This window comes from Galeopterus variegatus, unplaced genomic scaffold (genome assembly GCF_000696425.1).
Source record: "Galeopterus variegatus unplaced genomic scaffold, G_variegatus-3.0.2 Scaffold2525, whole genome shotgun sequence".
NCBI classification, from domain to species: domain Eukaryota; kingdom Metazoa; phylum Chordata; class Mammalia; order Dermoptera; family Cynocephalidae; genus Galeopterus; species Galeopterus variegatus.
In genome coordinates, this window is record NW_007728636.1 from 209,146 (window position 1) to 223,205 (window position 14,060).

General features: G+C 40.3%; 1 protein-coding gene across 1 annotated transcript in view; it reads left to right on the plus strand.

The window, feature by feature from the left end:
* Positions 1-1,399: 1,399 nt before the first annotated feature.
* The window catches only part of POLD3 (polymerase (DNA-directed), delta 3, accessory subunit), a 46,792-nt gene continuing 34,131 nt past the window's right edge, over positions 1,400-14,060 (plus strand). The window contains exons 1-2 of the mRNA XM_008582143.1: positions 1,400-1,449; positions 10,681-10,783. Coding sequence (XP_008580365.1) covers positions 10,682-10,783 — 102 coding nt within the window. The 5' untranslated portion in view covers positions 1,400-1,449; position 10,681. The remainder of the gene's footprint in view (positions 1,450-10,680; positions 10,784-14,060) is intronic.

The window sequence follows — 14,060 nt, forward strand, 5'->3', positions numbered from 1 at the left end:
GGAAAAAAAAAAAAAAAAAAAAAAAAATCTCAGGTTTACAGTTGAGGGAATTGTGTCTTAACTGAGTAAAATGACAAGTCGCTTAACCTCCAGACGCTCAGTAAGTTTCCTCTTCCTGGAAGTTTAAGTGCTGTATTGAGAAAGGATTGACGCGCCTTACAGGGTTGGTCAAAAGATCAAGTGAGGCTGTAGATGTGAATACACTTTGCAGACCGTGAAAACTGAGTGCCTACTATAAGTTAAGTAACTTTGGATACACATTATTGCATTTAATCTTTACATTGACCCCCACCCCCCACGCTAAATCGGTGATAGTATCGCTGCAAGAGGAAATTGAAGTAAAGGGGCCAAATAACTTATTTTCAGTTAATAAGGTATAAGGCAATTTTCCACCCTAGGTCTGTTCTTCCATTGAAGCTTTCGTTTACTTTATACTGCCTTTACTTAATCTATGTAAGTCTTCTAATTATTGGACTTAGCATTTAGAATTAGAAGAGACTTTGAGAGAAGAGAGTGATAGGCATACTGGGTGAGGGAAAGATGAAGGCTTGATGCCAGTAGTATACCCAGTCTAACTTCTTTTTTTTTTTTTTTTTTAAAGATGACCGGTAAGGGGATCTTAACCCTTGACTTGGTGTTGTCAGCACCATGCTCAGCCAGTGAGCGAACCGGCCATCCCTATATGGGATCTGAACCCGGAGCCTTGGTGTTATCAGCACCGCACTCTACCGAGTGAGCCACGGGCCGGCCCAACCCAGTCTAACTTCTGATACAATATTCATCCGCTTTATTCATTCATTTCCAGATCACCGCACCATCTGTGCTCTTTAATGTTTGTATGGCTGCAACTTTCCGTAGAAGTTTCTGAGTCATACACTTCAAAGTAATCTAGGGCCGGCCCAACCCAGTCTAACTTCTGATACAGTATTCATCCGCTTTATTCATTCATTTCCAGATCACCGCACCATCTGTGCTCTTCAATGTTTGTATGGCTGCAACTTTCCGTAGAAGTTTCTGAGTCATACACTTCAAAGTAATCTAGCTTCTGGGGGAGTTTTAGGATAGTTTTGGGTAGTGTCCCCCCAAAAAGACAGAATGTGAAGAAAGGAGTGTGAGGAAAATGAGAGCTTTTTTTCTGAAGGTATATTCAGCCTGCCTTTTTAGATTCTTTTGCGTTAGTCAGTCTGTGAAACAAACTTCTCAGCGTTTGTAAGATAAATATTTTGTTTCTACCTACCCACATAGATGGTTCTTGGCAAAACTGCAGTAACATCTATTGTAATTTATAAAGTATAATCATCTAAGAATGGAATCTTTAGGAGAAGGTCTTTGGGACTGATCTGCACTCTGGAGTCATTTAATAAAACAATAAAAAAATTTCTTCTTCTTGCAGGTGACATACAAATGGCTCAGCTATACACTAGGGGTTCATGTTAACCAGGCCAAACAGTAAGTACGATTTACTGCCAATTTTAATCATATTGGAGGTTTTTGTTTTCTTTGTTTTTTGATTTGTTTTTAACTTCACAGATAGCCTGTAGGTTAGAACTACCCCCCCCCCCCCGGGAAAATGGAAACGATTACTATTTTTACTACCTTTTACTACTTTAGCTCTTTTAGGAGATTGGTGGACTTGTGTACAAATGTGTGGTGATAAATTTACTTGATTTATTTGTACCCTTCACCTTTGATTAACATCACTTTTTTTTTTTTTACAAAAGATGACTGGTAAGGGGATCCTAACCCTTGACTTGGTGTTGTCAGCACCACGCTCAGCCAGCGAGCCAACTGGCCATCCCTATATGGGATCCGAACCCGGGGCCTTGGTGCCATCAGCACCGCACTCTCCCGAGTGAGGCACACGCCAGCCCTGGTTAACATCATTTTGTTATTTCAGTTTTATTGAACGGGTTAGCAAGTTCTGTTTACATCTCAGATTTATATGTCTGTTATCTTACGTCGTTACTAAATTTTCACATGTGCTCCTTTTAGGCCCGTCTCTGGGTGTTATTGAAATGCTTCCATAATGAGGTCAACAGGTGTTTGACACAAACTGTATGACAGTATAAGATAGGGGAGGCCTATTTCTGTGAAACTAAAAAGGGAGTGTTTAGGATGGCGCAGAGCATTGCTCTTCTAGAATTTTGCCGTATCACCTTTCCTTGCTGAAACCTGTTGTCCAGCTTGAGGCCAAAAGGGAAAAGGCAGGCTTTTGAATTAGCTTCAGAATTTTTTGACCTCCAGAGTTATACACGTTATCTGTGTCCCAAGGGGGGGAATTGGTGAACAAGCTGAGTTAAGTGCTCATTTAGTTTGTTTTTTCCTAAGGGTGGTCCGTTTTTTCTCTATTCCTTGAGTTATAGGAACTTCCTTTGAGTCGTAAGAATGTTCCATGAGTCTTACAAAGTCCCTGATCTCTAGAATGGGTTGACTCAGCTTTATTTGGATTACTGTTAGGTTAAGGATTTTGGCTGTGATGTTTAAGATTTCAAGACCTGCAACTCTTAGCCCAGGGATGGATTTGGACTGGTTTTGACTGCCTAAAGATTGCCCCAAAGGCCTAAACCCATGAGATTCAGGTAACTGGGAATGGATACCTATAAGAGTTATTGTTCCTTATGGTTATGGATGTTTAAATATGAAATGAAGCAGCTGTTACTTATAAGCCTACCAGGGTTTTAAAGATGCACAGTGAGCACTGGAGTTCCCTAAAGATGAAATAAAGATGCCTGTAATTTTACTGTAGCCATCCTGATTACCTGTAATTTTTATAGCATTGACATACTATCTAGCTCCTGTCTATCTACCCAGGTTCATCCCATACCACTCTCTACTTCACTTATATTTAGCCCATATTTGCCTTTCTGTTCTTCCAGTATACCAAGCTTATTCTCACCCTAGGACCTGTGTACCATTCCCTCTGCCTGGCATGCTCTTCTCCCAGCTGTCCTCATCCTTCAGGTTTCAGCTCAAATTTTATGTTACTTCTAACAAGTCTTCCCTAATGGTCTATTTCAAGTATCCCTTCTTTAACTCTTTGTCATGTCATTCTGTTAATTTCTCTTATAATTCTTTAAAAAAAAATAGATTTATTGAGATATAATTCACATACCATATAATTCATCCACTTAAAGTATACAATTCAGTGTTTTTTAAATATAATTACAAAATTGTGCAACCATCACAATTTTAGAACATTTTCATCACCCCAAAAGAAATCATGTATCGATTAATAGTCACTCGTTATTTCCCCCCAACTTGCACCCTCCCAGCCCTAGACAACCACAAATTTTTCTGTCTATGGATTTACCTATTCTAGACATTTCATGTAATAAGTAGAATCATGTAATATATAATCTTATGTGTCTGGTTTCTTTCACTTAGTGTAATGTTTTCAAGATTTGTCCATGTCGTAGCATGCATCAGTACTTAATTCCTTTTTATGGCTAAATAATATTCTATTATATGGTGTATTAGATTCCTGGGGTTGCCATAACAAAGTACTACAAATGGGGTAGTTTAAAACAAAAGAAACTTCTTGTCTTACAGTTCTGGAGGCTAAAAGTCTGAAATCAAGGTGTTGGCAGGGCGATACTCCCTCTGAAAACTATAGGAAAGAATCCTTCCTTACCACTTCCCACCTTCTGGTTGTTTGCTGGCAATATTTGGCATTTCTTGAGAATGTAGCTGCATAACTCTAATCTCTGCCGTTGTTATCACATGTCTTGCTCCCTGTGTGTCTATATCTTCACATAGCCATTTTATAAGAACACCAGTCATATTGGGTTAGGAGCCCACTCTACTTCAGTATAACCTTTTCTTAACTAATTATGTCTGCAATAATCCTGTCTCCAAATAAGGTTACATTTTAAGTTATTGGGAGTTAGGACTTCAACATACTTTTCTTGGGAGACTGTGTTCATTCAGCCTGCAGTACGGACATACCAAAGTTTGTTTATGTATTCATTGGCTGATGGGCATTTGGTTTGTTTCCACATTTTGATTATTATGAGGATGCTGCTATGAACATTTGTGTATAAGTTTTTGTATGAACATGTATTTTCAGTTCTCTTGGGTATATGTATTGAGGATTGGAATTGCTGAGTCATATGGTAACTTTGTATTTAATATTTTGAGAAACTAACAAACTACTTTTCAAAATGGCCACACTATTTTACAATCCCACCAGCAATGTATGAGTGTCCAGTATCTCCACATTCTTGTCAACACTTATTATGTCTTTTCTATTTTAGCCATCCTAGTAAATGTAAAGTGGTATCTCATGGTTTTTGGGGGGTTTTTTTTGGCAGGAGGGCAGCTGGCTGTTATGGGGATCTGAACCCATGACCTTGGTGTTATAAGGTGCACTCTAACCAAGGAGCTAACCAGCCAGCCAATCTCATGGATTTGATTTGCATGTCCCTAATGACCAATGATGTTGAGCATCTTTTCATATGCTTATTGGCCATTTGTATATTTTCTTTGGAGAAATACGTATTCAAAACTTTTGCCCATTTTTTTTTCTTTTAAAAAGATGACCGGTAAGGGGATCTCAACCCTTGGCTTGGTGTTGTCAGCACCACGCTCAGCCAGTGAGCAAACCGGCCATCCCTATATAGGATCCGAACCCGCGGCCTTGGTGTTATCAGCACCGCACTCTACCGAGTGAGCCACGGGCCGGCCTTGCCCATTTTTTTACTGAGTTGTCTTTTTACTGTTGAGTTTTAAGAGTTCTTTATATATTCTGGGTATAAGACCCTGATTAGATATGTGATTTGCAAACCTTTCCTCCCATTCTGTGGGTTGTCTTTGCACTTTCTTGATGGTATCCTTTGACATATGAAACTTTTTATTGTTGGTGAAGTCCAATTTGTTTATTCTTTTTTTTTTTTTTTTTAAAAGATGACCGGTAAGGGGATCTTAACCCTTGACTTGGTGTTGTCAGCACCACGCTCAGCCAGTGAGCGAACCGGCCATCCCTATATAGGATCCGAACCCGGGGCCTTGGTGTTATCAGCACCACACTCTCCCGAGTGAGCCACGGGCCGGCCCAATTTGTTTATTCTTTTGTTGCTGTGCTTTTAATGTATCTAAGAAGCCTTTACCCAACTCAGGGTCATCAAGACCTGTGTTTTTTGGGCTGGCCTGTGGCTCACTCGGTAGAGTGCGGTGCTGATAACACCAAGGCCATGGGTTCGGATCCCATATAGGGATGGCCGGTTCGCTCACTGGCTGAGCGTGGTGCTGACAACACCAAGTCGAGGGTTAAGATCCCCTTACTGGTCCTCTTTTAAAAAAAAAAAAAATCAAGACCTGTGTTTTCTTATCAGTTTTGTAGTTTTGCTCTTACATTTAATTCTTTTTTGTCTTTATTGATCTCTTTAAATTTTTTTTAATTTTATTTTTAATTGACAAACAATAATTGTATTATTCATGGGGTACAATGTAATGTTTTGATATATGTTTACAATGTGGAATGATTAAATCAGGTTACATTTAATTCCATGATCCATTTGGAGTTATTTTTTTAAATCATTGCTAATTATCACTATATTTAAGTTTTCTACAGATTATGTGCTTTTTAACATATTAAAAATGCTTCAGTCCTCAGAATAAGAATACAATTAAGCTTTCAGGTTAGGTGTCAGTTCAAGCTAAATGAAGCACTACAATGCATACATATTGCCTGTTTCTAGGAATCATTTGGAGTTAGTTTTTTGTTTTGTTTTTTTTTTAAAAGATGACCGGTAAAGGGATCTTAAGCCTTCGCTTGGTGTTGTCAGCACCACGCTCAGCCAGTGAGCTAACCGGCCATCGCTATATAGGATCCGAACCTGGGGCCTTGGTGTTATCAGCACCACACTCTCCCGAGTGAGCCACAGGCCGGCCCTTGGAGTTAGTTTTTGTGTGTGGTGCAAGGAAAGGGTCTAACTTCATTCTTCTGCATGTGGATATCCAGTCATCCCAGCATTTCATAATTCTTATTGTCTGACATTTTCTTGCTTACTGTATGTCTCCCTGACCAGAATGTAAGCTCCATGAAGGCAGGAAACTTGTTTGTCAAGTTTATCACTGTTCTGATTACTATTGCTGTGTAAGAAATCACTCCAAAATTTAGTAGGTTGAAACAACCATTTTATTATGCTCATTGATTCTTTTGGTTCAGAATTTGGACAGAGCACAGATGAAATAGCTTATGTCTGTTCTGTGACGTCTGGTTTTTCAGCTAGGAAATCTCAATGACTGGAGCCTGATCACATGTAGGCATCATTATGCACATGTCTGGCAGTTGATGCTATTCATCAGCCAGGGCCTCAGCTGGGGCTGTTGACCAGACCACTTGCATGTTATCTCTCTCCATGGCCTGGGCTTCCACCCAGCATATAGTTAGACACATGGCAGCTCAGGGCTCTAAAAACTAGTGCTCTAGCACAAAACAGAAACCAATTGCCTTTTTTGACTAGATTCAGAAGTCAAGCAATGAATCACTAGCTTTTTCAGATTTAAGGGGTGGGGATGGACTCTACCTCTCAATGGGAGGATGTAGAAGAGCATGTGAAATGGGAGATGCTGTCTCAGCCATCTTTGGAAAATACAGTATGCCACAGCCATTGTATCTTTAGCGCATGGCACATAATAGGTAAATATTCGTTGAATAAGTACTAAGCACTACGGTAGGTATTTTCACAAAAATTTCTCTCACATAATCTTCATAACAATCCAGTGTTATGGGTATCATCAATCTCTTTTAACAGATTAGGAAACTGAGACTTAAAGATTTTCTTGCACCTTTTTTTTCTTTACAAAAGTTGTGGAAGCATTTATCACCACTCTTGGCCCTGAGGTCAGCAAGGTGAAGGAGTGTAAGGTAAATGTGGTACATAGACCTTTCTCCCCTCCCTGTGCATACCAGTTACCTCTCCCTGCTGGGAAACTACCTCTGGCCAAGGTAATTTACCCAAGGAAAGGCATGTTTTCTTTAAGACAAATGGAAGACAGTAGGAAGCAGGAGCCCTAAGTAAAGGAATTAGTATGTGAATGTAGTTAGAACACTAATGTTAAACTACTGTGGTGCCAGGAGGGTAGCATGTAAGTTAACTTATCTACTCAGCCAGATCTTCTGCGAGCTCTGACTTGGGTGAAAGTCTACACATAAGCATGCGTATGGTTTACACCTTTCCTTAGATCTGTTCACTATATAACTTGTATGTACCCCATGGCAGAGTGGATTTCTAGCTGACCAGCCACCATCAGCACCTCCTGTATGTCTAATAAACTGGTATCTCTGCCTATTGTAACAGCAGGTGAGTTCTTTGGAACAGGCAAAAACGCGAGTGCTGTTTCAGATTTGGGGCTCCCACGATACAAGAAGTGAACAAAAATGCTGAATAGGGCATATTTTTGTTCTCAAGGATAGACTCATGGGGATGGCAGATATATATAAGCAAAGTAGTGAGAATACAATGTGGCAAGTGTTACGATTACAGACATGGAATAGGTTTTGTTAGAGCTTAGAAGGCAGGGGTGCCCTGCTGGCCTGGTGATGTTAGGGAAGGCTTCGCATAAGGAGGTGACAACTGAGCTGTTGTCTTGAGGAATTAGGTGGATGAGGCCTGAGAAGAGCATTGCAGGCAGAAGGAGGAGCATATACAAAGGGACAAGGGGAACTGCAGAATGTTTCATAAGGCTGTAAATAGTGTGGATATGGGGGAATGGTCAGAGATACAGTGCCAAGAACAAGAAGGGTCTTATATGTCATTGTGAGTGCTTTGAATTTGGTCCTTAGTGGATAGGGAGATACTGAAAACTTTGGAACAAGGAATAATACTCCGGACAGGAATAGCCAACCACCTTTTCAACGTCAGTGATGACTAACAGGTATCTCAGATTTAACGTGCCCCCAAACCTAACTCCTGATTCTTCTCTACAACACCTGTTTCTCTTGCTTTTCCCCCATCTCAATGAATGAGTTTTATTCTTTGATTTGCTAGTTCAATCATCCTTGACTCTTCCTTCTCTCATATCTCACAATCAATCCTTCAGCAAATCCTGTTGTATCTCTGTTTAAAATATACCCAGAATTCATCCACCAATTACTACCTCCACTGCTATAGCCCTGGTCTGAGCCACCATCCCCTCTAGCCTGGATTATTGTAATAGCCTCCTAACTGGTCTCCTTGCTTCCTTTCTTGTCCCTCTACAGTATATTCTCCACATAGTCCGATTTTCTTTTTTTTTCTTTCTTTTTTTTTTTTAAAAGATGACCGGTAAGGGGATCTCAACCCTTGACTTGGTGTTGTCAGCACCACGCCCAGCCAGTGAGCAAACCGGCCATCCCTATATGGGATCCGAACCCGGGGCCTTGGTGTTATCAGCACCGCACTCTCCTGAGTGAGCCACTGGGCCGGCCCAACATAGTCCGATTTTCTAAAAGGTGACATCATGTTACTTCTGCTCTAAACTAGTTTCTAATGGCTTGCTTTCTTAAAGTCCTTACAGTGGCACAAAGCCCTACAGGTCTGGCACTCTGCTTGCTCTCTCCTACCACTTTCCTTCCTTATTCCACCTCAGGACACTGGCCTCCTTTCTGTTCCTTGGACCTGGCTGACATTCTTGCCTCAGAACCTTTACGTTTGCTGTCCTCTCTGCTTGGAACATTCTTCCCCAAGATGTCCACATTGGTGGCTCCCTCACTTCCTGCAGGGATGTGCTTATGAGGCCCTCCTTAATCACCTTATATAAAATAGCAAAACTTAGGCACTCTCTGTGTTCCTTACCTAACTTAATTTTTTTCCGTAGACTTACTACCATTTGAGATTGTACATTTATTTGTTTATTGTTTGCTCTCTTTTCTAGAATGTAAGCCCTCAGTGGGTAGGAACTTTGACTGCTTTGTTCACTGCTCTGTGCCCAAGGCTTAGAATATAAAGTAGCCACTCAGTAAAGATTTGTTGACTGACTTGATTTGCATTTTTAAAACTTCATTGTGGCAGCATCATGGATAATGGAGGTCAAGGGGAGAGGGGGAATTGACACTTGGAATTGAAATAGCCCAGTCAAGGGCCGGCCTGGCGCCGCTTGGGAGCGTGGCGGCGCTCCCGCCGAGGGTTCGGATCCCACATACAGACCGGTTCCCGCTCACTGGCTGAGCGGGGTGTGGGCGCAACGCCAAAGGTTGCGATCCCATTGCCAGTCCCGGCCCCGGCCCGGTACGGGTGCGACACTGAGGGCTGCGATCCGTTGCCGGACACGAAAAAAAGACAAAAAAAAAAAGAAAGAAATAGCCCAGTCAAGAGATTTGGAAGGCATAAAGTCAAGACTTGCTTGGGAGGGAGAGCCAATGAGACTTGGCAACTCATTGGATAGGGAGAGGTGAAGGGTAATGACTCCCAGATATCTGGCTTGGGTGATTTGAGCAGATGATAATGTTGTCAGGATAGATGAAGCCATGGGGATGAATCAGATAGACCAAGGAGAATATGTAGTAAGGTGACCAGCCATTCTGGTTTACCCAGAACTGTCAGTGTTGGCACTGCAAGTGCCACATCCCAGGAAAACCCTCAGACTCATGCAAACCAGGATCATTGGTCACTCTAACACATAAAGTGAAAAGATAGCTGACGACGGAACACCAACAGTTAAGGAAAAGGAGAAGGTAAAGAAGTCTGTGCAGGAAATGGAGCAGAGGCAGTGAGAGGAGTAGCGAGAGACTCAGTAGGGTATGGTTTCGTGGAAGCTGAGAGGGGACGCTTCAAGAAGAGAGTGATAACAGTGTAGGTTGAGTTTCTCTTGGGATTTTTGAGTTTCTAGCTGTTCTTGGCAGAAGTATGACATGTTATAGAGGTTCAGTAAATGTTTCTTGAAATACAAAAATATGTCTTTTTTTGTTGTTTTTGTTAATTGGTAAATTATTGAGGGGAGCCAACTTTTGATACTTGCTGGATCACTGGGATAAAAATGAATTTAGGGATTTTACTAAAAAAACAATATTACTTCTGCATTTAGTGTTTGACTGTCTCAGTAAGTACTGGGCAGTGGAGTAAGCTGTTACATTCCACAGTTCTGAAACACCATTGAATCTGGGTAATCAAAAAATTGGAATTTCAAAGCTGGACATGTGTCATCATGTATATAATAATGTTTTGGAATAATGACCTCTTTTGAGAATCTATTGAAAACTTGGAACTGTCTCCCCACAAAAAATCATGTGTATACTTGCTGATACCTTGGGGTGGAGGATTGTAAATGTTGCATGAATTCCAAGTTAACAGCCCTCCTGCGTTATACCTCAGGATATTAAGAGGCCTAGAAAAATTAATTAACTTATCCAGGATCACAGAGCTGGATAGTGACTGAACTTATTCTTGATTCATTTTTCTATCTGTTATATATCATTGCCACTGTTTTAATGCAGGTTCAGTCTCTCGGCCTATTATTAGATTTATTTTATTTCAGTTACTTACTGGGTCACTCTGCCAACTCAATACAAGTTGACTCCAATCCCCATGTCTCATCTAAATTTCATCCTTTTTTAAACTCTCTGTCCATAGACTAAGCAAAAATTCTGCTGTTTAGAAAGTTTGACTATCAGATTTCATATATCCAACTTCAAGTTGTGAACTAAGAGTTGATAAGGTAAAACTCTTACTAATGACTTGTACTTTCTTTTCTTTGGAACAGGATGCTGTATGATTATGTTGAAAGGAAGCGAAAGGAAAATTCAGGAGCCCAACTGCACGTCACGTATTTGGTGTCTGGTAGTCTCATTCAAAATGGTCATTCTGTAAGTTCTCAAAATCTTAAAATGAGCTGACGTGTGTTTGAACTATAAACAATGTTATAACACAGGGAAGAGAAAAAACCAATATTCAGCATTATGGAGGTTTTAGAAATCTACTTGAAGGTAATGATTATTTTGGATTTTTAGACTAAATCTAAAATTCTGAGAAGTTTGGGTAATATCCTAGCTATGATGCAGAGACTGTCGTTAATACAAACTTTTTGCAGGCAACAAGAAGACATTAGGAGACTGCTTCTGTTATTCCCTATACCTCTTTCTTCCTCTTGAAGGTATATTGGGAACAATGGCGTTTAATTTTCAGCCACAAACCAAGGTGTTCAAAAAACATAATTTTTTTTTTACTGAACTTTGTTTTAATATTGAGCTTTCATTGTGGTAGGCTTATGTCTAAGTGGCTGAAGGGTAGGTGGGTTAGCAAGGGGCTGAGCTAATGCACTGCAGAGGCATGGGCTGGGAACATCTTTAGTCTCCTGCATCTTCTTTTTATAGTCCCATCTGGTATCTGGTCATCTATCAACACTGGTCACTGCTGTGTTTTCATCATCCTGACCACAAAGGTCTGCTGACTTTCTCTTAGTTCCTTCCATGTCCCTCTTGGGGGAACAGGGATCATTCTGCTACTCCCATGCCTTGATGGACACCAGATGCTCTCTGAGATATTTCATTCCTTCTCCTGCACCAGACTGAGCCCTGGGAACTTTAATAATTCCTCCTTTCTGGCTTCCTCCCAAAAGTAAGGCATACCTCCTCTGTCCTCACTTCCTCACACCGCCTATCTGAAGGTTCTTTGGTTTCTACCACCACCAGCCCCATGGGATTTGGCCCAAGGATCAGGGCCTCTCCTCAGAGTTCTACTAATATATAAGTTTTCCTCTTCCCTTTTTACTTTCCCACAGAATCATAAGTCCAGAACCCTGATTTGTCAAAATACTGATTGGGTTTGTTTTTTAGCAATAGAGTCCCAAGCATGTGAGACTTGAAACTGGAATGTCAACTTAGTAACATACAAGAAGAAAGAAAACTGCTAGGGGGATTAGATCCTTATATTCTCTAGCCAGCGTATTCTTTCCTTGTTGACAAGCTATTTGGCAAGCCAAATGGGGATCAAGATATTTGCAAGTGTAGAATCAGATGTCATTATATATCTGAAACACAATTAAGCAAACCTGATTCATTTATTCTCAGAGATAAACCTGCCACCAGAATTCTCTCCCTGTGTGGCTCTTGATTGGATACCGTCAAAGTTTGCAGCTGAATGTCATTTTTCTTCTGTTTCCAGGGTTAACTAACCTACTGCCTCTTTCTTTAGTTATGTCAATACCTTCAATATAATCATAGTCAAGTTTTTACTTGGGAATCATTGTGTTCCCTTAAAGCAGTGATTTTCTGGCCAACTGCCAGAAAGGTTAAAAAAAAAAAAAAAAAAAAAGCAGTGCTTTTTATTCCTTTTTTTTTGGGGGGGGAGGGGTACTGATCCCTTGGAGAACCTGAAAGAAAAATGCATATATTCATATTCATAAAATCTTGAGAGTTCACAGATCTTATGGAATAGAGTCCAAATTTAAGAATTTATATTTTAAGATGGTGTAGATTTTTACTTTAACCAACCCATTATGACAGAGGCTCTTAATTTTGGATCCTTAGATGATCTTCATGGTTAGTCTTCAAGGTTCAGAGGATTCTTGGATGAAACTGAAAGTACCTTCAAATTGTGTTCCTCAACGAGACCATTTTCAAAAATGATGTGTAACCTATAATCAGTTGAAAACATCTATGCCGTGTGGCTTGCTTATAGAGGGCCTTCTATTGCTAAATTTAAGAGGGCATTTAAATTCTGCCCATCTTTTTTTTTAAGCAACAGAATGCTTTTTCAAATAAAATCATAGCCAGAATCCTAGTATATATATTATATTGAGTTGGGTTGTGTGGATTAAGTAGCTAGGATTTTGGAGCCCTGGATTTGCCTCCTGGTATCTTCGGAGGGAATCTCTGTGGAACCCAATAGAATTACCAAGTGTGGATACTTACCTATACTTTTTTCCTTAAAGGAATTCCTCTTTAGCATAATGTCAGGTTTTCTTCTAATTCTTCTAATTTCTTTTCAAAGTTTTAAGTTTTTACAAGGGAAAAAGACATTATGGACTTTGTATGGCTTTTTAAAAAATATAAATAATTTTTATTTTTCCAGCGATCATGATTATTGTAAATAAAAAAAAATGTTTAACAATATACAGAAAGTGAAAACCCTCTTCTAATCCCATCCCAGAGATTCTTTCAGAGAGTTTTTTGAAAATTTCAAGGTAATGTTTGGTTGATTATCTTTTTGTGATGTTAGGGGTTATAAACAAGATTTTTTTTTTTTTTTAAAGATGACCGGTAAGGGGATCTTAACCCTTAGCTTGGTGCTGTTAGCACCACGCTCACCCAGTGAGCAAACCGGCCATCCGTATATGGGATCCGAACCCGTGGCCTTGGTGTTATCAGCACCGCACTCTCCCGAGTGAGCCACGGGCTGGCCCAAGATTTTTTTTTTTGTCTTTTTTGTGACCGGTAAGGGGATCGCAACCCTTGGTGTGGTGTTGCCCACACCGCGCTCAGCCAGTGAGCTCACCGGCCATTCCTATATAGGATCCGAATCTGCGGCGGGAGCGCTGCTGCGCTCTCAGTGCCGCACTCTCCCGAGTGCACCACAGGGCCGGCCCAAGATCTGTCTTTTACAAGTTAGTTCTCCATTAACTTTTCATCTAATGATTTTAGTTGGGATTGATTTTTATCATTGTCTAAATCATTAATTCACTAGAGGTTACAAAATGGTGATGTTTTAATCCTTCTGTATTATTAGATAGAATTTTTCTGTAAAGAACTTTCTCTCATTGACTAGCCATATTTTCCCTTAACTGCTAAAAATCTCAGGGGTCTTACACCCTGCCTGGATCTGGGTTCATGGATGCTGAACTTACTCCTTAGTCTACCTTAACAGGAACCTACTGAATCAGAGCTTCACCTTGGTCTGCATGGCACCAGCAAGCTGGCATTTCTAGTCTGTTGTTTTTATACATTTTTGATATCTCCTGAGGCAGCATTTAACCACACTGAAGTGTCTGGGCTGTCCACATTTTCCCCTTCTATACAGATTATTGTTTTTAGGGCTCTTATTACTACAAAGCTGCATAGGTTTTGAGTGGTTAGTTCCCAATGCTCTTTTTCTCATTAGCTTTGTAATTTTTTTTTTTTTTTTTTTTTTTTTTTTTTTTTTTTT